Source organism: Mobula birostris, chromosome 4, assembly GCF_030028105.1.
Source record: "Mobula birostris isolate sMobBir1 chromosome 4, sMobBir1.hap1, whole genome shotgun sequence".
Lineage (NCBI taxonomy): Eukaryota > Metazoa > Chordata > Chondrichthyes > Myliobatiformes > Myliobatidae > Mobula > Mobula birostris.
Window position 1 is genome coordinate 33,206,684 of NC_092373.1, and position 22,132 is coordinate 33,228,815.

The following is a 22,132-nucleotide window of genomic DNA, read 5'->3' on the forward strand; positions in this document are numbered from 1 at the left end:
TCCATTGGATATAACTAATTTGACCTTTTTTTTTGGAAGACAATCTTTTGACTACAAAGATGCCAAGGAACCTTGCTTACTGTACCTAACTTGGTTCATATGAAAGCATGAGCACCCCCATCAGAAATTGAGCCCTTCAGTGCATTGCAGATTGGAACCTCTGTGCTGGAAGTGTACATTTGGGAAATCATGCCTATGTTGTGTTAGCTGTGGTCCATCGACAGGCAATTACGTCTTCATAAGCAACACATCTTTCAATACTATATTTAGTAACCCTATATATGTAAACAAATTCCCAAAAGTAGTTAATCAGTGCTGCAGTGAAAAGACTTAACTGATTATTCCGGATTAACCCCAAGACCAGGATTTTCTGGGGTTTTTTTATTCCTGTTTGTTTTATTTTTAATGCGGACATGAACTAAAAAGCTTTGGGAATAATTCAGATCATGCAATCTACTTGATGGAAAATGTAGAAGATTAGATTTAGTGCACTTTAAAGATAGAACCACCTTTTAAGAAGAGTGGTGAGTGCATGGAATGCACTGCCTATGCTGGTGATAGACAGATACATTAGGTATTTTTAAAAGATGTTTTGATAGGCACAGAAATGTGAGGGAAATGGAAGAATATGGATATTGTGTAGGCAGAAGGGAATAGTTTAGTTGGACATTTGATTACTGAATTTATTGCTTTGGTGCAACGTTGTAGGCTGAAGGGCCTGTTCTTCTGTACTGTCCTATTTAAACATACTTGGAATCAGTTGGTATACCATTGCTTGTAATTTATTATCTCTAAATCAAAACCCTTATTTGGTTGCTGTAAAGAACTGAACTATAGTTGTCAAAGTCAGATGTTCTATTGAGTAAAGGGAATCACAGAGGCCTGTGAGAGGAGTTGGCCGGAATTGATTGGAAAACAACACTGGCAGGGATGATGGCAGAGCAGCAATGGCTGGAAGTTCTGGAAGCAGTTCGGGAGGCACAGGATATATACATCCCAAAGAGGAAGAAGTATTCTAAAGGCAGGATGACACCACCGTGATTAACAAAAGATATGAAATCCAACATAAAAGCCAAAAAGAGGACATATATTAGAGCAAAAATTAGTGGGAAGTTAGGGGATTGGGAGGCCAATAATATTCAAGAGGATACCAAAAGTTTCTTCAGATACATAGAGTGTAAAAGAGAGGCAAGTGTGGATATCAGAACGCTGGGAAATGATGCTGAAGAGGTAATAATGGGGGACAAGGAAATGGTGGATAAACTGAGTAAGTATTTTGCATCAGTCTTCACTGTGGAAGACACTTGAAATGTGGTGCAAGTTCCAGGTGTCAGGGATCATGAAGTGTGTGAAGTTACCATTAATAGGGAAAAGGTTCTTGGGGAAACTAAAAGGCCTGAAGGTAGATAAGTCACCCGAACCAAATGGTGTATACCCCAGGGTTCTGAAAGAGGTGGCTGAAGAGATTGTGGAGGCATGAGTAATGATCTTTCAAGAATCACTAGATTCTGGAATAGTTGCAGAAGACTGGAAAATTGCAAATGATACTGCACTCCTCAAGAACAGATGGAGGCAGAAGAAAGGTAACTATTGGCCAGTTAATCTGACCTCAGTGGGTGGAAAGATGTTGGAGTCGATTGTTAAGGATATGATTTCAGGGTATTGAAGGCACATGATAAGATAGGCTGTAGTCAGCATGGTTTCCTCAGGGGAAAACCTCGCCTGACAAATCTGTTGGAATTCTTTGAAGAAGTAATGAGCAGGATAGACAAAGGAGAATCATTTAATGTTGTGTATTTGGATTTTCAAAAGGCCTTTAACAAGGTGCCATGCATGAGGCCACTAAACAAGCTATGAGCCAATGGTATTGCAAGAAAGATTCTAGCTTGGATAAAGCAGTGGCTGACTGGCAGAAGGCAAAGAGTGGGAATTAAGGGAGACTTTTTTGACTGGCTGTCGGTGACTATTGGTGTTCCACAGAGGTCTGTGTTGGGACTGATACTTTTTATGTTATATGCTAATGATTTGGATGGTGGAATTGATGGCTTTATTGCAAAGTTTGCAGATCATATGAAGATAGGTCAAGGGGCAAGTAGTTTTGAGGAAGGACTTAGACAGATTAGGAGAATGGGCAAAGGAGTGTCAGATGGACTATACTGACTGGAAGTGTATGGTCATGCACTTTGGTAGAAGAAATGAAAGGGTTGACTATATTCTAAATGGTGGGAAAATACAAAAAAAAGGCACAAAGGGACTCGGGACTGGATGAAGGGTCTTGGCCCAAAACGTCAGCTGTTCATTCCCATTCATAGATGCTGCCTGACCTGCTGAGCTCCTCCAGCACATTTTGTGAATCGCATTGAGCATTATGTTCATGGTCTTCTGCTGCTGTCGCCCATCCACTTCAAGGTTTGACGTGTTGTGTGTTCAGAGATGCTCTTCTGTGCACCACTGTTATAATGCATGGTTATTTGAATTACTGTTACCTTTTTGCCAGCTCAGACCAGTCTGGCCATTGTCCTCTGACCTCTCTCATTAACAAGGCATTTTTGCCCACAGAACTGCTGCTCTCTGGATATTTAAAAAAAAAATTGCACAGTTTGCTTTAATTCCAGAGACTGTTGTGCATGAACATCCCAGGAGATGAGCAGTTTCTGCAAAATTCAAACCACCTCATCTGGAACCAACAATCATTCAATCAAGTGTTGATCAAAGTCACTTAAGATCACATTTCTTGCCCATTCTGATATTTAGTCTGAACAACAACTGAACCTCTTGACCATGTCTGCATGCTTTTATGCATTGGGTTGCTGCCACATAATTGGCTGATCAGGTATTTGCATTAACAAGGAGGTGGACCTAATAGAGTGGCCACTGAGTGTATGTGGTTGAATAGGATTGACTCTTGTGCTCCATATTGTTGAGTAGCCTCTTGGCAGGAGTATTATTAACCCTCCTACTGTATTTCATTGGTTTTCACAAACTATGGTGTGTTTGAATTTGGAGAAAATTAGAAGTGTGGTTTATGACCCTTCCATTAAGTTTGAAAAAACTTGGAGGCCATTCATTCAGCATTTTCATTTGATGTAATTTGATCATTTCCAAACTTGTTTTATCTCTCTGTACTGTTGTTGGAGGGGAGTGGAGTCGTCAACACTAAGGTTTTCTTCTTTTCTATTTTTAAGTTGTTAGTTTTGCCCAAGTCTTTTAGTTTAGTTGATTAATTTTGTTTTTCTTTGGGGATGGGGTTTGCTTTTTTTTGTTTTTTTTCTTTTTCATGATTTTTTTTTCCAGTTTTTTTTTGCTTTGTATTATCCGTGGTTAGTTCTACATGTTTGGGAGCTTTGTTAATTTACACTATTTGGTTTTGCAATTACTTTTTTTAAGTGTAACAATATATCTCCTACTATTTGTATTATTGCTATGTTTTGTTTCTATATTTTGAAATTAATAAAAAGATTGAAAAAGAAAGGAGTATTGTTAAACCATAGGGGTAATACAAATTGTACTAGCTACCCAAAGAAGTCCTTCCAATGACATCTAAAACCAAAGTCTCATTCATCATGTCAGGAAAAAGATCCCACGGTGCAATGTGAAGTGAATTTTGTGCCTTTTGAATACACAGAAAAAACCCAGATCAAATATTACTCACTGGCTGAGTAAATTGCTAATCCCAGAGTAGATGATACATGCATTGACAGCTCTGACACATTCCCTTTAGGTGCCAGGGTACATGTCCTTTGCACTCAATAGAGTTAATTTGTTAAGGCATCTGTCCTTGTAACTTTTACCTGCATAATGACATCAGAATTATGCAGAGATTGTTTAAGTGAAGGTGACACGAAATATTTATGCCTTGCAGATGTAGAAATAACTGCAAAATAAATGTTAGTTCTAACACCCGGCAAATAGCGTTTGGCAGATTGCTACAGTTTACTGCTGCATTGGCTTTGCAGTTGTGATTTATGTTGAGTAAAGTGTAGGGTTTTACTCTGTTTGGCAGCCTGCATGTTTTCAGCGAAGCACATGTACATCGTATATTCAGTCTGAGCTGCCTGGTGTGTTCATGTGTATTGCTGTTTGATTGCTTAAAGTGTGTATGTACAAATGAAATACAGACCGTAAGTATCATCAAAACCCGCATCTTGTACTAAGCATGTGTTATGGTGGATGAAGTGCATTGTTGGAGTTTGTTGGGTTACACTCAGTAGTGTAGTGAAAGATAAGCTCGGAGATGAGCCCATTGTCAGGTTAACTCACTTACTGACAGAAATCAATAATTTTTATCCATTTATGGGTTTACAATTGATTTTATGCAGGACTGTACTGTTGTTTGTTTTTGTCCTCTGTGTAGCTACAAAGCCTCTTGGCCATTTCAAGGCATTTTCAAATTGGTAGGGTTAACTTTCCTGGTTTTGAACAGTCACGTAAATGAGAAATGCACTCAACCTTTCGCAAATGCAGACTGCTGAATTTATAACCCCACGGCAATATCTGTAGCCCTGGGCAATCACCAATGAGCATCACAAGGGGACATTTCTCGACTGGATCCAGCTGTTAGAATATCCTCGTCTGAAGGCCTGAACAGATAATGCATCTGTGGCAGAACAGACTTATAAAGGAAGACTTTACATTAAATAAAAACCTTTTAAATGGCAGGCACCTTCTTTTTGCCACATTTCAACCATATAAACATGATGAATGTTGCAGAGTTTGACCGAAATGGTAAGTCTTTGAGCAACGTTAAGATAGAAAAATACATATTGATGGCCGCTGTGAATGTACATTGTTTGTCCTTAGTCATAGTATGCTTGTCCTAAGTAAAATTCTTGTTTATTTTAATAAAGTTTATATCTGTTGCTGTTGAATGGGGAGACACAAACCTTGATAGCTTGTTTGCTTATGCTTACTGAAATAATATTTATACTTTAAGAACATTACAGCACAGTACAGGCCCTTCAGCCCACAATATTGCGCAGAGCTTAACCTCTAAGATCATTCTAACCCTTTCCTATATTTTCTATCATCCATGTGCCTGTATAAGAGTTTCTTAAAAGCCCCTACCACCACCCCTGGCAGGGCATTCCACGCAACCACCAATCTCTGTGTAAAGAACTTACCTCTGACACCTCCCCTATACTTCCATTCAATCACCCTAAAATCATGCCCCCTTATATTAGCCATTTCCACCCTGCAAAAATGCCTCTGGCTATCCATTCAATCTATGCCCCTTATCATTTGGTACACCTCTATCAAGTCACCTCTCATCTTTCTTCGTTTCAAAGTGAAAATCCCTGGCTTGCTCAGCCTGTCTTCATAAAACATGTCCTCTGGTCCAGACTGCATCCTGGTAAATCTCCTCTGCACCCTCTCTAATGCTTCGCCTCCTTCCTATAAAGAGGTGACCAGAACTGAACACAATATTCCTGGGGTGGTCTAACAAGGGTATTATACAGCTGCAACATTACTTTGTGGCTCTAGAGCACAATCCTCCAACTTAAAGGCCAACACACTCTACATCTTCTTAACAACCTTATCAACTTGTGTGGCAGCTTTGAAAGCTCTATAGATGTGGACACCAAGATTCCCTTGTTTCTGCACACTTGTAAGAATCCTGCCATTAACCCTGTATTCTGCATTCAAATTCGACCTTCCGAAATGAATTACTTCACATGTTTCTGAGCAGAAATCTTCCACTTCTCAGCTCAGTTCTGCTTCCTGTCAATGTCCCGTTTGGGGTTTGGGTATCTGATCCTCCACAATATTCCACGTGGGAATTTAAACTGGAGGTGGCAGTGTTCTTTTTTACAAGGTCGGGTTGTGAGCTCGATATCAACCAGGCACGGATGGAGAGCGCGCTCGGGAGCGGTCTGTCACTGGATCGAACTCGGGAACCTCCATTCTCGAGCCCAGCGCTGATCTCACTGTGCCACCGGCCAACCCGTTGAATCCTACAACGACCTCCACACTATCCACAACTCCACTAACTGTTGTATCATCTGCAAGCTTACTACCTCCTGCCAGGGGTAGTGGTAGGGGCTTTTAAGAAACTCTTAGATAGGCACATGGATGATAGAAAATGTAGGAAAGGGTAAGAATGATCTTAAGAGGTTAAGCTCAGCACAATATTGTGGGCCGAGGGGCCTGTACTGTGCTGTAATGTTCTTAAAGTATAAATATTATTTCAGTTAGCATAACCAAACAAGCTATCAAGCTCCCTTCCATTTCCTCAACCACGTCATTTATAAAAATCATGAAGTGTAGCGTTCCCTGTGGGACATCGCTGGTCATGGATCTCCAGGCCGAATACTCTCTATCTACTACCACCCTCTACCTTCTAAGGGCAAGCCAATTTATGTCCATTCAAAAGTTCTAGCACATCCTCTTTCTTAACATCAATATGTTTTCCGTCCGTCCGAGATATTCATCAGGAGAGCAGCATATGCAGGGCCTTTAACAATGTCAACAACCCTTCCCATCCGTCCAACAGTGTCTTTGATACTTGACCATCAGGCGGGAGATGCCACAGCATTAGGACAAGGGCTGTTAGGATGAGAAATAGCTTCTTCCCCCAGGTCATGAGACTCCTGAACTCCCAGCCACCGCCCAGGACTCATCACAAAAGAAGCTCCAGTAGCGTATGCTGTTCATTTTTTGACTTGTCTCATAAATGCACCTTACTATTTGTTAATTTATTTGTAGTAATATTACCTTGTGTGATGTGTGTGAGTTACATGCAGTATTGTGCACCGAAGTCCAGAAGAATGTTGTTCATTTGGCCATATACTTGAACATGGTTGAATGAAAATAAACTTGAACAATATATTTGGCCATCTTGGACCCTAATTATTTTTTCCTATCATTTGATTGCTTTGGATCTACAAACGTAGATGTCCATGCTACATAATTGAGGATATGATATCAAACCATTTCAAAATTAGGGCGCCACGGTGGCAGAGCAGTTAGTGTGATGCTATTACAGCTTGATGCATTCTGGAGTTCAGAGTTCAGTTCCAGTGCCGTTCTGTAAAGAGTCTTTGTACGTCCTCTCCATGGAATGCGTGTGTTTTCTCCTGGTCTTCCAGTTTCCTCGCAAATCCAAAGATGCACTGGGTAGGTTAATTGGTCATAAATTGTCCTGTGATTAGATTAGGATAAATTGGATTTTTGTTGGGGGGTTTCTGGGGCAGCATGGCGCAGAAGGGCCTACCCCACACTCTATTGCTAAATAATAATGATAACATGAATTATTCAAAATAACTTCAGGTTCTCAAATTGATATCATAAATGGCAATATTTACACTTATTTTCCATGTATTGTACCCCACACCACCATGAAAATTGCAAAGCCTCATTTCTTAGCAGAGAGGGCATGGATTTAGGTCTACCATTTTCTGGGGGGAAGAAATGCTTCGTATCCTACATCAACTATTGGTTCTGTAATGAACCATCAGCTATTTCCTCTGGTTTGTCAGCTTGTTTCTTCCTCAAGCACTTATCAATTGAAATGCACAAACAGAGGCGAGCTGGACTCAAATGCTGTGCCTCAGAGCTCCCACCCTACCACTGAGTCCAAGCCTGGACCAAGGATGTGCTGAGCTAAGGGATGTACTTCCTTTGGGTGGGTTCACTGACCTGGAGCAAGAGGGCAAGTTATTTCTTTAGTCTTCCTTACTTTTCTTTCTATTAATGCTTTAAATTTATGTCATGGTTCTCATAAAATTAATTTTATTTTTCAATTTGCTAAGATTATATTGGTTAGAAGTGCATTTGGAATATTTTTGCCACACAACAAGAAGGATGTGGTAGCAACAGAGAGTGCAGATGAGATTCACCAGGACTTTGCCTGGAATGGAGGGCTATAATTATAAGGAGATTAAATAAGTTAGATTGATTTTCACTGGAACATGGGGATAATTTTGTAGAAGAGTTTTAAAGCTTTGAGGTGTATAGATTGGATACTTGGTCTTTTTCACAGGATAGGGGAGCCAAGAACTAGAAGGCATACATGTGAGGTGAGAAGGGAGAAATTTAAAGAAGATCTGAGGGGTAAACTTTTCCCACTCTGGAATGAGCCAGGAGGTGTAGAGGCAGATAAAATTAGAACATTTGAAAGGCATTTGGACTGATACTTGGATAAGATTCACATAGATTAGGCTTTGTGGTTGGCATGGAAGCAGTGTGTCAAAAGGGCCCATTTCTGTGATGCATAATTCCATGAACTGTTTTCAGATGTCTGTTAAAAGCAATCAAATCCCTTTGAGAGCAGTGAGCTGTTTAAAGACTATCACTAAATTTGCGGGGAGGGTTTTGGGATCCCTTGCTTGAGACCGTGTTGCTGCTGGTGGCCTGCTCTTTGTCAGCGGATCTTCGGATACAGAGAGCAGCTTGCTTGACCGACCCTTTGTGTCAATGTAGATTAGCTCTGTGTAAAGTAACACTAAAAGATGATGAGGCGTCCATCGGACAGGGTCAACTACGGATATTGTGTCCCAGCTATCTAGGTACACAAGCCTGGGCAGTACGATATGGAGAGTAAGCTGTTGCCCATGCAGCAGGCTTCCCCCCTCCATGGATCTGATGAACCCAAAGGAACAGCAGAAACCAATATCGTTTGGCACCAGCAGCATCGCAAGAGGTGCCAGTCTGTGTTGAACTCAACATAGGACTGCCTTGGGGATTTCAGCTCTGGATTTTTCCCTCAGGGTTTACTCCCAAAGCCTTCCCCATGAGTGGGTATAGCTGCAAGGCAGCAGAGGTTTGAGATTAGAGTTTTCCTTCTCCTAGATAAGCTGTTGTCCACAGATGACAAACCCCATTTGCCCGAGGCCACTGGTTTTAAGGCGTCAGTAACCTGCCTTTGCCCCTTCTCCTGTCAATAGAAATGGTTCCGCCAGGCTTAGTGTTAGTAGCAAAGTCACATGTGAAGGCCCGGAGCTGTACTTAGTTGTCAGAGGCTATTTGAGCCACATGCTATTGGGAGCATTTAATAGGTAGAGGGAGCTTGTCCCCATTACCACCCCCGGCTATAACAACCTTAAGGAACCAAAACTAGATTTTGTGGAAACACCATGAGTAAGTAGGGCATGCTCTGTAGGTAACCTTCCTTGTGGTTCAAATGCCTTAAAAATCACTCCTTCCTTTCTAAAGAGATGCAAAGTACTCAATTAATAATTTAACCACATCTTGTTGTACATCAGTTGTTTTTAGAGTCCTTAAAAGGCTTAACATATTTCCTAGTTTTTGGCACGTATTTCGCTTAACATATTTCCTAGTTTTTGGCACGTTGTGTGTTGAGGAATAAGTTTAATGCTGCCTCCTAATCTTCAAACCACCTCGTGTCTCATGCTGACCTAGCAGTAGTGGAAGAAGGAATATGAAAGATAGTAATAGACAAATTGTCCCCTCAAGCCTGCTCTATCATTCAAAAAGATCATGATTGATCATTTAGCTCTGCAGCAACTTCAGTCAAAGTGCTTGGGAAGCTGCTGATGAATGTGGAATAAGTGTTTGTGTTTCAAAACACAAACCAATTAAGGGATGATTATTGTTTCATCATATCATCAATGTTTATTCCCCATTCAAATAAAACAAGTATTACCTATGTAAAAAAGGATCTAGTGCTTTCCCTGCATATATGACCAATAATCTCTTGGGCTTCCAGCTGGGTACAGGTATCGATTATAACCGATGTTCTGATGACAAATCTGCCATCTTCATCAGGGATGATGCCTGGGCATGTCTAATCTGGTTGTATTTATGCCCCTGTAGTCCGTCCCTCCTGACCGGTAAGTCCTCATCCAATCAGGGATTCGATTGTAAACAAGGTGAGAGAGTGGAAACCTGATTGGTTGAGGACTACAGGGGTACAAATACCACCAAACTAGACGTGGTCAGGCATCATCCCTGATGATCACCTCACTATGGGAAGGATGTGGAAGCATTGGAAAGGGTACAGAGGAGATTTACCAGGATGATGCCTGGTTTAGAGAGTATGCATTATGATCAGAGATTAAGGGAGCTAGGGCTTTACTCTTTGGAGAGAAGGAGGATGAGAGGAGGCATGATAGAGGTGTACAAGGTAATAAGAGGAATAGATAGAGTGGATAGCTAGCGCCTCTTCCCCAGGGCACCACTGCTCAATACAAGAGGACATGGCTTTAAGGTAAGGGGTGGGAAGTTCAAGGGGAATATTAGAGGAAGGTTTTTAAATCAGAGAGTGGTTGGTGCGTGGAATGCACTGCCTGAGTCAGTGGTGGAGGCGGATACACTAGTGAAGTTTAAGAGACTACTAGACAGGTGTATGGAGGAATTTAAGGTTGGGGCTTATATGGGAGGCAGGGTTTGAGGGTTGGCACAACATTGTGGGCCGAAGGGCCTGTACTGTGCTGTACTATTCTATGTTCTATGTTCTAAGATGGCATTGAAACATTGGTTATAATTGATAACCTGTACCGGTTGGAAGCCCGAGAAGAGTTTATTACCTTTGCAGGTCAATTTAATCTGGGAGGTTGATTTTTGGAATCAAGGAGATAACAAATTGTTAACAAACATAAGAAAATTTGCAGATGCTGGAAATTGCAAAGCAACACACACAAAATGCTGGAGAAACTCAGCAGGCCAGGCAGCATCTATGGAAATGGATAAACAGTTGACATTTTGGGCCGAAACCCTTCATCAGGTCTGGAAAGGAAGGGGGAAGGAGTCAGACTAAGAAGGTGGGGGGAGGGGAGGAAGAGGGTGAGTGACAGGTGAAACCAGGGGAGGAGGAGGGGTGGATTAAAGATCTGGGAAGTTGATTGATGAAAGAGATAAAGGACTGGAGTAAGGAATTGTTTATCCATGCAGTTAAAGAGCAGTCAGTAATTTGGATGGTGGGGTTACTGAATGAAAGGGGGCGAAGACGGTGTTTGTTTGTTTATTTATTTATTTGGCGCTGTAGCATTGTGGGTCCTTCCAGCCCTCAAAGCCACACAGCCCCAGCAACCCTACACACTCCTGTTTAACCCTAATCTAATCACGGGACAATTTACAATGACCAATTATCCCACCCGGTACATCAGTGCAATTCATTCTCTTGCATCCTCTGTTCAGGTTTTGAAAACTTGTTCGCACACTGCTTAACAGTCCACAAGCTTTTGCACATTTTATTCCTACTTGTTCAGTGTTGAGTTAACTGATTCAACAGATTGTTATTGATCCTGCATGCTCCATGCAACCTGGGACACTTTCACGCTTCCTGTAGCCCAGAGTCTGTCAGTAGCTTTGCTACTGTGACCATCTTTCAACACAGAGCAATTTGTGAGTGGTTACTAGGCTTTGAGCAGAGGATCATGTACCATGGAGATCTTTCTGACTGTCTGGTATGGAGGCATCAAATGCAAAGGATCAGAAAAAGCTGCAGAGGGTTGTAAACTCATCCAGCTTCATCATGGGCACTAGCCTCCCCAGCATCGAGGACCTCTTCAATAGGCGATGCTTCAAGAAGGTGGTGTCCATCATTGAGGACCCTCGCCACCCAGGACATGCTCCTCCCTCAGCAGAGAGGAGAGGTACAGGAGCCTGAAGACACTCACTCAATGTTTTAGGAATATTTTCTCCCTCCACCCCCACCATCAACTCTCTAAACAAAATGTAAACTCAAGAACACTACCTCACTTTTGCTCTCATTTTGCATTACTTATTTATGTTTTCATATATCTCTTGTTGTAACTTACAGTTTTCTAATGTGTTGCCATGTACTTCTGTCACAAAACAACAAACTTCACAACATGTCAGCGAGGGGGTTTGGGGGGTCGATGTTCTTGTTATGTTTTGTGCAGGGGAAGGGGAGTGTGGGGGTTTATGATCACAATGCCATTCTTTTTTGTGTGGGGAGATGTGTTTGATGTTTCTCTAAATGACTTCCATGTACTTTCTTTATTTTATGGCTGTCTGGAGAAGACAAATCTCAGAGCTGCGTGCGGAAACATACCTTGATAATAAATGAACCTTTGAACCTTTGGTAGTTAACCTGTCTCTCATTATGATTCCATGGCCAAGTAAGTCCCTGGACCAATCTGATGCTCTTGTGATTGTTTGCTGCTCTCAATAGAACATGAATAGAGCATTGGATAAAGGACAGCAAAACAACAATGTTGGAATAAATAAGTTGTTTTCAATTAGTGAACCATTACCAATGGATGGCCATGAGATCAGCTGACCCTAACGTTTTGCTGTTGAATTTTGAAGAGCACACAACATTGATCAATATGATATAACATGTGTGAATTGACTTTGGAAAGGCATTCAATAATTACTACGCAGGATTCTCCCTGAGAGAATGGAACATCAAAAGTATTAAGAGAAACTGGTGGTATAGATATAAAATTGACTTTTTGACAATTTTGTCAAAGTGCATGGTGTTGGATGTTTATCAGATGGATGGCAGTTTGCTGCAGTGTTTCCTCTGGGTATGTATGTAACTCTGCAATTATTATGTGACCTTGATGTGGATACTATGAGTAATATAAAATTCAAATTCAAATTTTGCAAGGTAGTGTAATGGTAAGGTTGTTTCAGGATGAAGCAGAGAAGAAGGTGAAATGGGCAGAAAAATGGCAGCTAGAGTTTAATGTGCAGAATTGAATTGACGTTATTACTTGCATCCTTCATATACATGAGGAATAAAAATCTTTACATTACGTCTCCGTTTAAATGTGCAATGTGATGTGCAATTTATAGTAATTTGTAATAAATAGTATGTACAACAGGACAGTCAATATAACAGAAATACAGTTGTGTCAGCATGAATTAATCAGTCTAGTGGCCTGGTGGAAGAAGCTGTCACGGAGCCTGTTGGTCCTGGCTTTTATGCTGCAGTACCGTTTCCCAGATGGTAGCAGCTGAAACAGTTTGTGGTTGGGGAGACTCGGGTCCTCAATGATCCTTTGGGCCTTTTTTACACACCTGTCCTTGTAAATGTTCTGAATAGTGGGAAGCTCACATCTACAGATGTGAGATTTTGATTTTAGGATTAATGTTGTGGAAGATGGAATGCTATAAATAGCATGAACTAAGTGGTGTGTCATGCTTGTTCTTAAAAATGGTAGGTAAAAGTTTAATTTTTTTTTGAGTTCGCAAATAAAAAATGTAAACATCTCAGACAGCAACTTCAGAAGTGACTAGTTAGATGTCATCTGAAGGGTTGTGACAATTTAAGACACTGTAGTTAAGGAAAGATGCCAAGAAAAGTGACAGGGAAGAGAAATGGGTATAAAAACGTTTACCAAGCTGTTATTAAGAACTCTTATTTTGCATCACTGGGTGTGTATAATATGGCATCTGGGGTTTGAAATAGGATGACGTGACACATTGCGGTGGAGATTTGATTTTAGTTTGGAGGATTGATGCAACTTGTCAAAGTAACACTTTTTTTTAAAATTAGCCATTATTTCTTGTACAAAAGATCAGTGTAGAATATCAGACTCATTATTACAACCAGCAAGTGACTCATCATTGCCAGAAATGATCTGCTGAAGGAACTTAGCTGGTTGAGCAGCATTTGCGGGGAGGAAAGGAATTATTTCCATTGCAGGTTGAAACCCTTCAATTCATGATGTAGTGTTTCACCCCAAAACATTGAAAACTGTTTTCCCCCACAGATCCAGCAGATTGCTGTTGTAGGTTTCAGCATCTGCAGTCACTTGTTTCTCATCATTCCAAATGGCGTACATTGTTTGGTTATATAAGCATTGCTGATTATGTGTAGAACCAGAGGACTTAATTTGTTAGGTCACTAACACTGCTGTAAATGATTGCAGCACCCACCAGAATCAATGAGTGTGGTAACTTAGGTGGTGCTTCAATGGAAGCCCATTATGTCATGCTCCACCTTGTCAAATTGGATTTCAGTTGCAGCTTCCAGAAACATAATAACAGATGAAAATTTATGTATTGTAATTAAGTTGTAGTGATTTCACATTTGCCAAAAATATCTTCACTGCCCCTTTATTGGAGATCAAACATTGTGACGCTGCTACGTCATTTTCAGCATGGCATTCTGTATTGATCTATCGCAAATTCTTGCAGCCTATTGCCTTTGCAGGTACTGGGTCTCTAGGTAGTTGTTAAACTAACGTACCATGCATGCACCACTCTTCCAGGTATTAGAGAGTGTTGCTACAGAATGGATGTTGCAGTGACAGGAAACGGGAAAGATGATGCTCCTTGGGATGAGAGGGGTCAGAATGGGCGGCTGACGAACAGTACCTTGACGACTCATCAGATATAGGTCAAGGGTACTCCTGGCAGAAGTGTGTTCGGGAGATAGGTAAGGGAGTAATATTATTGAATGCAGTCCATGAATAATGGCCCATGCTTTTTCTATGAGTTTAATATTAAATAAATGAAGCTTTTTGTCCTGTTTCAGTATAGACTTAAGGTGAATTCCCTAAAGCAGCAGTAAGCAGCAACCTGTGGGATGTTGCAAAGATCCAGGAAGCTAAGTGGAGCACTAATATGATCTTGACCAACTCGGACAAAGTGCGATGGCTGCATTTGGTTTACAGATCATAGTGAAAGCAAAAATGCAATTTGATTTTGGCCTTTTAAGTAGCATGGTTTTAGCTTGAAACTACCTCCAACACAATAACATGAACAAAAATTTCTCTAACCCAGTAATTCCTCCCCCAGCTTCTTCCAGTGTCCACTCTGGTTTTCCTCTCATCTCTTCTCTTCCCCTGCCTGTCACCTTCCACTGATGCCCCTTCTCCTTCCTTTTCTCCTATGGCCCACTCTACTCTCCTATCAGACTCCTTCATCAGCCTTTACCTTTTCCACCTATGACCTTCCAGCCTCTCACTTCATCCCCGCCCCTCACCCACCAAGCTTCACCAATCACCTTGTAGCTTGTACTCCTTCTTATCCCTTCACCGTCTCATTCTGGCTTCCTCCCTCTTCTTTTCCAGACCTAATGAAGGGACTTGGCCCAAAAAGTTGACTGTATTTTTTCCAGAGATGCTGCCTGTCCAGCTCCTCCAGCAGTCAGTATGTGTTACTTTGGATTTACAACATCTGCAGAATCTCTTGTGTTTATGCTAGTGAAACCTGTACTTCTCACACTGTGAGTTGCTCTTGTAGCAAATTTTATGTATTGCATTACTGTTAACCTCATTTGGAGGAACTGTGCACTGGAAGAAAGATATCACGTGGAAAGGGAATCTCCTGATGGGCACTAAGATGTCCAGAAGCAGATGTAATATTTTTGCACTGGATTTTTCAACTTCATTTTTTTGAAAAAGGGCAAATGAATTTCAAGGCATCTTTGCCTGTTGTGGTTTTAAAAATTCTGATGTCAACTGTGCCGTTGGAGGCAGCATCTAATTGGAAATGGACATAATTCAACACTTCCTCTAGAGGTCTGGACACATGTTCTAGGCAGATGTTCCAAGACCAGTAGCGAGGGAGTGCTGTATTGACAATGCTGCTATATTCTTCTGAAACATTAAGCGAAAGTCAGTAATTAGACATGTATCATTCCTCTGCAGTGGACACAAATAAAAGACATTGCTCTTTTGAAAGAAAGAAATGGGTTTTCCTGGTGTCATGGCCATTATTATTCCTCAGCCTTCATACTAAAAATAGATTTCTTCAATTGTTCTTACTGTTTCAGGAATCTTGCTAATCAATTGATTGCAATTTCTTACACCGCTGACCTACAGGACTTACTACAGAAGCTGCTGCATTTCTACACCACTGACTACCATGTAGCACCATTAAAAGTAATATTAAATAATACACACAAGATGTCAGAGGAACTCAGCAGGTAAGGCAGTAGCCATAGAAAGGAATAAACAGTCGCTGTTTCAGGCTGAGTCCCTTCATCAGGGTGTCTCAGCCTGAAACATTGACTGTTTACTCCTCTCCATCGATGTTGCTTCACCAGCTGAGTTCCTCCAGCATTTTGTGTGTGTTACTCCAGATTTCCAGCATCTGCAGAATCTCTTGTGTTTATAAAGAAATATTAAGGTATAGATTTAGGGAAAATAGGAGGGGTTGACTTTTTCAAACTTCAAAAGTACATTTATTTTCAAAGTATCTTAATGTTATACAACCTTGAGATTTGTCTCCTTACAGGCAGCCACTAAACAAAGAAACTCAAAAAGAATCCATAAAAAAGACCAACATGCCAGGAGAAGGAAAAAAAAACAATTGCACAAATAATAGAAGTAAGCAAATAGCATCCAGAACAAAGAGTCCCCTGACTTAATGCTTGGTTGGAAAATTAGATTTTAAGGATGTTTTAAAGGAGGAAAGAGGTAAGGAAGCAGATAGGTAGAGGTAGAAAATTTAGGGTAGGAATTTAAAGTTGTAGTCCTGTTCGAAAGATGTAGTAGAAATCCCACATTTTAGCTATTTCTGGAGAGCTCGTTAGACTGTTGTTAAATTTTCTAAAGCTGCTTTTGATTAATATGGGCAGAGATTTGCTGCCCTCTGATGTTGTTTAGTCCTAACAACAACCTTGACTAGAAAGATGAGAAAAGGTTCTGTGCAACAATAATTGTTGCCTTTTTGGAAAGCATGAGCGTTCCAATAAAAAAAACCGTTGTTTCCCGATAATCCCTGATTTGAGACCACCACTTGATCTGAGTTCCCCTGATGAAATTATATGGGCAGATGATACCTGCTACAAAAATGGCAAGCATTTCTATCTGCTTCTTTTTTGGTTCAGAAATTGGTGATACCATTCCCCTTCTTTTTAATGCATGTGAAAAGAATTGATATTTTAATTGAGAGCATAAATTTTGCTGCACTTAATTTCATCTCAGCTTTATTATCTCATCCTTCTGAGTAATCAATTAGATTTGTGGATTCATTTTTATGCCCAAGAAAAGCTAATGAACTAATCCAGTTAAGGTAAATGCATTTTTTTTTGTCTAAAACAAATAATCAATAGTAAAAAAGGCAGTGGTTTTCAAGCTTTTGAGATAGAGTAGAAAGGCATGTGAGAACTTTATCGTAGTTCAGAATCAGGTTTCTTAACACTGACATGTCGGGAGGTTTGTTGTTTTGTGGCAGCAGTACAGTGCAATAGATTTTAAAAAACGTAACTTACAATAAGAAATATTAAAAAATAATGCAAAAACAGCGAAGTAGTGAGTTAGTCTTCATGGACTGTTCAGAAGTATGATGGCAGATAGGAAGAAGCTGTTCCTAAAACATTGACTGCTCATCTTCAGGCTCCTGTACCTCCTCCCTGATGGTAGTAATGAGAAGTGGGCATGTCCTGCGTGGTGAGGTGATGGTTAACGAAGTAATACTTAACAAAGTAGGAATCAGATTTATTATCACTGTCTTAGATGACTTGAAGTTTGATGCTTTGTGGTACCAGTGCACTGCATAGACAAAAATTTACTACAAATTACACAAATAAACAGTCCAGATACTAATTCAGAGATCTGATGGCAGACGGGAAGAAGCTGTTTCTGAATTGTTGAATACAGATCTTTAGATTCCGATACCAACTCCCTGCTGGTAGTGATGAAAAGGAGGCATGTCCCAGATCATGAGGCTCCTTGGTGATGGATGCCACCTTCTTGAGGCACCACCTTTTGAAGATGGCGGACAGGATTGTGCTCAGGATGGAGCTGTCTGAGTCCACAACCTTCTGCAGCCTCTTGTGATCCTGTGCACTGGAGGCTCCATGCCAGGCTGTGATGCACTAGTCACAATGCTCTCTGCTGTACATCTGTAGAAATTTGTAAGAGCCTTTGGAGACATACCAAATCTGCTCGAACTCTGAACGAATACAGCCTCTGCTGTGCCTCCTTCATGATTGCACCAGTGTGTTGAGTTCAGGATAGATATTTCCAAGATATTGGCACCAAGGAACTTGAAGCTGCCCACTCATTCCACCACTGACCACTCAATGAAGATTGTTGTGTGTTCTTCTGACTTTCCCCTCCCTTATTTGATTTTATGAACTGAATTGTCTTGTTCTTTACTTTGAATGCTTTTGGCTGTCTGTGGCAGGACAAATCTCAGGGACAAATACTTAATACAGAGTTTGCTAAGAAATGTTCTTTGAATCTTTCTCCTTCCCTTTGTCAATGTGGCAAAAACGTACTGCATCTGATATTCCATCCAAATGTGATGTTCTGCAGTGTTGTAAAAGGGCCAGTAAACCTGAGAAGAATAGACCCACACAGCAATTGCTTGATTTCTGGAACTTGCTGTCAGAGGAGGTGGCGAAATCAGATACATTTAAGCATATATTTAAGCATATATTTAGAAAGGCTGTCGAACAGGCCAGGCACTGAAGGGTGCAAAGCTGATGTGAGCAAATAGAACTGGTGTTGGGTAACCAAAAAGGTCAGTGTGGGCGTGATGGGCAGAAGGGCCTGTTTCTGTACTGTAATATCATGGCACTGTTAAATATCCAGAACCAATGTACAGTCATGGTAAGAATGATTCACTGGTTTGTGTTTCCTCTGATTCCTTAAAACTGTGTGAAAATCCCCTGTGATTTTGATGTTCTGTCTAATAACATGTACCTAGAGCAGTCTTTGGTTTTCCCAGTAGCCATCGTTGGTCACTGCAAGCATTTGACTTCATCCACTTATAGCACCACCTTTACAGATGGATTAAACCAGAAATGGATGTACTTCTGGTATTTTGTTCCCAAAATGGTCAACAGTGAATCATTAATTCAAAATATGTCTTTGTCCAGCAAGCTTTTTACTTTAATTTTGAGATTATATTTCTCTTTTCTCTCTATTTGCTAAATATGAAATAAAACAAAAAAGGCTGGAAATTCAGCAAGTCAATCAGCATCTGTGGAAAAGAAACGATCATTATTTCTGTTTTTGTTTCAGGTTTGCACATTGGCATTTTCTTCTTTATTTTCATAGTTGAATGTGATTTAGACAGACAAAAGCAGGGGGATCCCAACCTGCCATTTGCAAAAATCCAAAAGCCCTTCCGCAGATACTTTATCAAATTGACTTTAAAATATTTTGAAGAGTAAATCACATCAAGCTTTTTTAATTATCCCAACTTCCTTCTGTTCTCACTTCATTCTGGTTCAAAAATTCCAAGTATAGATGGAAAACAGCCTACTGAATTAATTTCTTTGTCACTTTATAATGTTGTCTGCATGGAGCAATCACTGTGGTCATTAATCATCTGTTCATCTTTCTCCTGCAGATTTCTACTGACAGATTTCCCTTTGCTGGAGTGCAAATCTTGTCTGGTGTATTAATTAGAATGATGTTTGGAAACTCCTGTTGTGTTTTGTCATTGTAGGGAGCCCAGAAAAGTGGTTTTGCATCGAGGATCAACAGGACTAGGCTTTAACATTGTTGGCGGTGAAGATGGAGAAGGAATCTTTATTTCCTTCATATTAGCAGGAGGCCCAGCTGACCTGAGTGGTGAACTAAGAAAAGGCGACAGGATCATTTCGGTACAGTGCCTTGTATTTTGATTTATCTTTTTATAATTTCCCTCTTTCATTTTGAATGTAATTGTAGTTTCTCTTGGAAGTACCAGTTTCCACAAACTCCTATGTATAATCTTTCTTGATTTATTAATCTTTCTCAAATCAATCAAAATATTGTATTTGCATTCACATATTTTTTATAGGCAAACCTTAGTCTCATGAGACCATGGATTTGCGCCTTGGAAGGTTTCCAGGGCGCAGGCCTAGGCAAGGTTGTATGGAAGACCAGCAGTTGCCCATGCTGCAAGTCTCCCCTCTCCACGACACCAATATTGTCCAAGGGAAGGGCAGTAGGACCCATACAGCTTGGCACCAGTGTTGTTGCAGAGCAATGTGTGATTAAGTGCCTCGCTCAAGGACACAACACACTGCCTCAGCCAAGGCTCGAACTAGCGACCTTCAAATCACTAGACAAACACCTTAACCACTTGGCCACGTGCCAACATGTTTATTAGAATTCAATTAATTATAACTTTTATAGAGAATTTGGTTTGGCTTGAGTAGAAAACTAATACAGTGCAATGGGATGTGTCTGAGGATCTGAAACATTAATAAAAAAATTAACATTAAGTCACTGCCTTCAATCTCTTTTTAACCTTAAACTTCGCAAAGCAATGCAGTGAAGTGGTCCCTGGGATTAATGGTAATTTATTGGCAGTAAATAGGGTGTCAAGAAGTAAGACATATGCCAACTTAACAAAAGAAAATTAAAAATTGCCATGAGCAGTAAGTACTGCTTGATTATTACAGGACTTGGCACTTGTCTGAATCAAATAAAATTGAGTAAGCACCATGCACTTAATAATTCTTCTGTTTAGGATAACATTAGGATTAGTAAGTTTCTGTTGATTTTCAATGAATAAATAATAAAAGTACAAAGGGGACAGTGTGTTTTCACTCTTGATCACATACCTTCTCCTTTTCTACTTTTTCAACCAACTTGATGATCCTGAACATAATATTTATGATTTCATTCTTTCCTCTAAGGAGCTCAGGTATTTAGGGTCTTTTGCTGAAATCCATATTTTCAAACAATAGAACCCTGCAGATCACTTTCAGTGTCAAGTGACCTTTCGGAAGTTTGCAAATAGAGTCACTAAAATATTCTTATTCCACAATTTTTTCCCATCCAACATTTCTTTTCTCCCTTTTGCTCTCAACTTCTGGACAGCTGTGAACTCGAGTAAATTTAGGATTTAAAGCTTTATAGTCGTGTGTAAAAGAATTTTTTCGTCACTTCAACATTGGAATTTTATAACTGCAATATTTTCTAGATTTTTTATTAAAAACAAGATGCTTCCTGAGACTTGAAAGAACTTAGGGAATGTAGAGAAACTTTCAAGTGTTCACTTCTAACTATGGATTGCCTTTGATATTTGAAATAGGTGAATAGTATTGACCTGCGGAGCGCCACCCACGAGCAGGCAGCGGCAGCGCTGAAAAATGCTGGCCAAGCGGTCACTATTGTAGCACAATATAGGCCAGAAGGTGAGTAGGTTGAATCAGTTACTCAGCAATCAGAAACAAATGTCTTGTTTTTTACTTTTATTTCTGTAGATGCTGTTATCCTACAGTTAATCACAAGGTTATTAAAATAAATGAATTTTGAATAACCTTGTTTTATTAAATATTTGGCTATCTCCCATTTCATACCTAATTCATGAATATTTCATTTCATTTCTAGTACATAAGTGTAAAGGGGAATGAAAAATTGTTACTCTGGATCTGATGCAGTGTAAATGAAGCACAATAAGATAAAGAACAATAAAACAACACACAATAAATATAAATAAGATAGCTTATGTACATAAAGTGACACTAGGTACAGCAGTGTCTGTACATAAGGAGATTGACAGGAAATGATAAAGTGCTGGTGGTTGGGGTTGTGGAGTGTTTGAGTAGTGACTGGAGGTGTTGATCAGCCTTACTGCTTCAGGAAATAAACTGTTTTAGAATCTGGTGGTCCTGGAGTGGATGCTCGGCAGTCTCCTCCCTGATGGGAGTGGGCCAAACTCTCCATGCGCAGGGTTTGTTTGTTTCTGTATTTAAGCTTCACTTAAGCAACCTAGAGATCTTCCTGAGCTGACGAGAAAGGAATCTGGTGTCGATGGGTTGGTGTGGAATATCTGAAGTACAGGTGCAAGTATTGTAAAATTATCATCTCACAAGGAAAGCAACCATCATGAAGTTCATGAGCTTTATTGTAGCCGCCTTTCCATTAAGTTTCACTGTTACATTAATGCTGCTCTTGGCTGAGGCAGTGTGTGTGTCCTTGAGCAAGGCACTTCCAAGGCGCAAATCCATGGTGTCATGAGACTAACGGATGTGTGTGTGTGTATATATGTAATGGCTAGATGCCATGTAATCAGATAAAGTGTATAATCCCAACCTCTGCTTCTTAACTGTTGTGATTTATTTTAACTCAGTTCACACTTGAAATGGCAGATTTGAGGGAAGTGGTAAATGAAACACGATGCTTCTAAAATCATGTGAATTAAAACAAAGTGCAAGTATTCATATATCATATGATGTCCATCATATTCTAATGTGTCACTGCTGGGTGATTTCTTGGTATCTTGCCAATTTAATGAATCGGTAATCTATGTTAACTCCTGCAGTGAAGCACACTTGCTGTTACTCAACAGATGATACAAA

At 40.2% G+C, this 22,132-nt stretch overlaps 1 protein-coding gene across 6 annotated transcripts in view; it reads left to right on the forward strand.

Moving 5' to 3' along the window:
* LOC140196247 (disks large homolog 1) overlaps positions 1–22,132 on the forward strand; it is a 485,196-nt gene that overhangs the window by 377,866 nt on the left and 85,198 nt on the right. For all 6 annotated transcript variants that reach the window (XM_072255108.1, XM_072255109.1, XM_072255112.1 and 3 more), the window contains 2 exons: positions 19,285–19,441; positions 20,863–20,965. In XM_072255108.1, the coding sequence (XP_072111209.1) occupies positions 19,285–19,441; positions 20,863–20,965 (260 nt within the window). The remainder of the gene's footprint in view (positions 1–19,284; positions 19,442–20,862; positions 20,966–22,132) is intronic.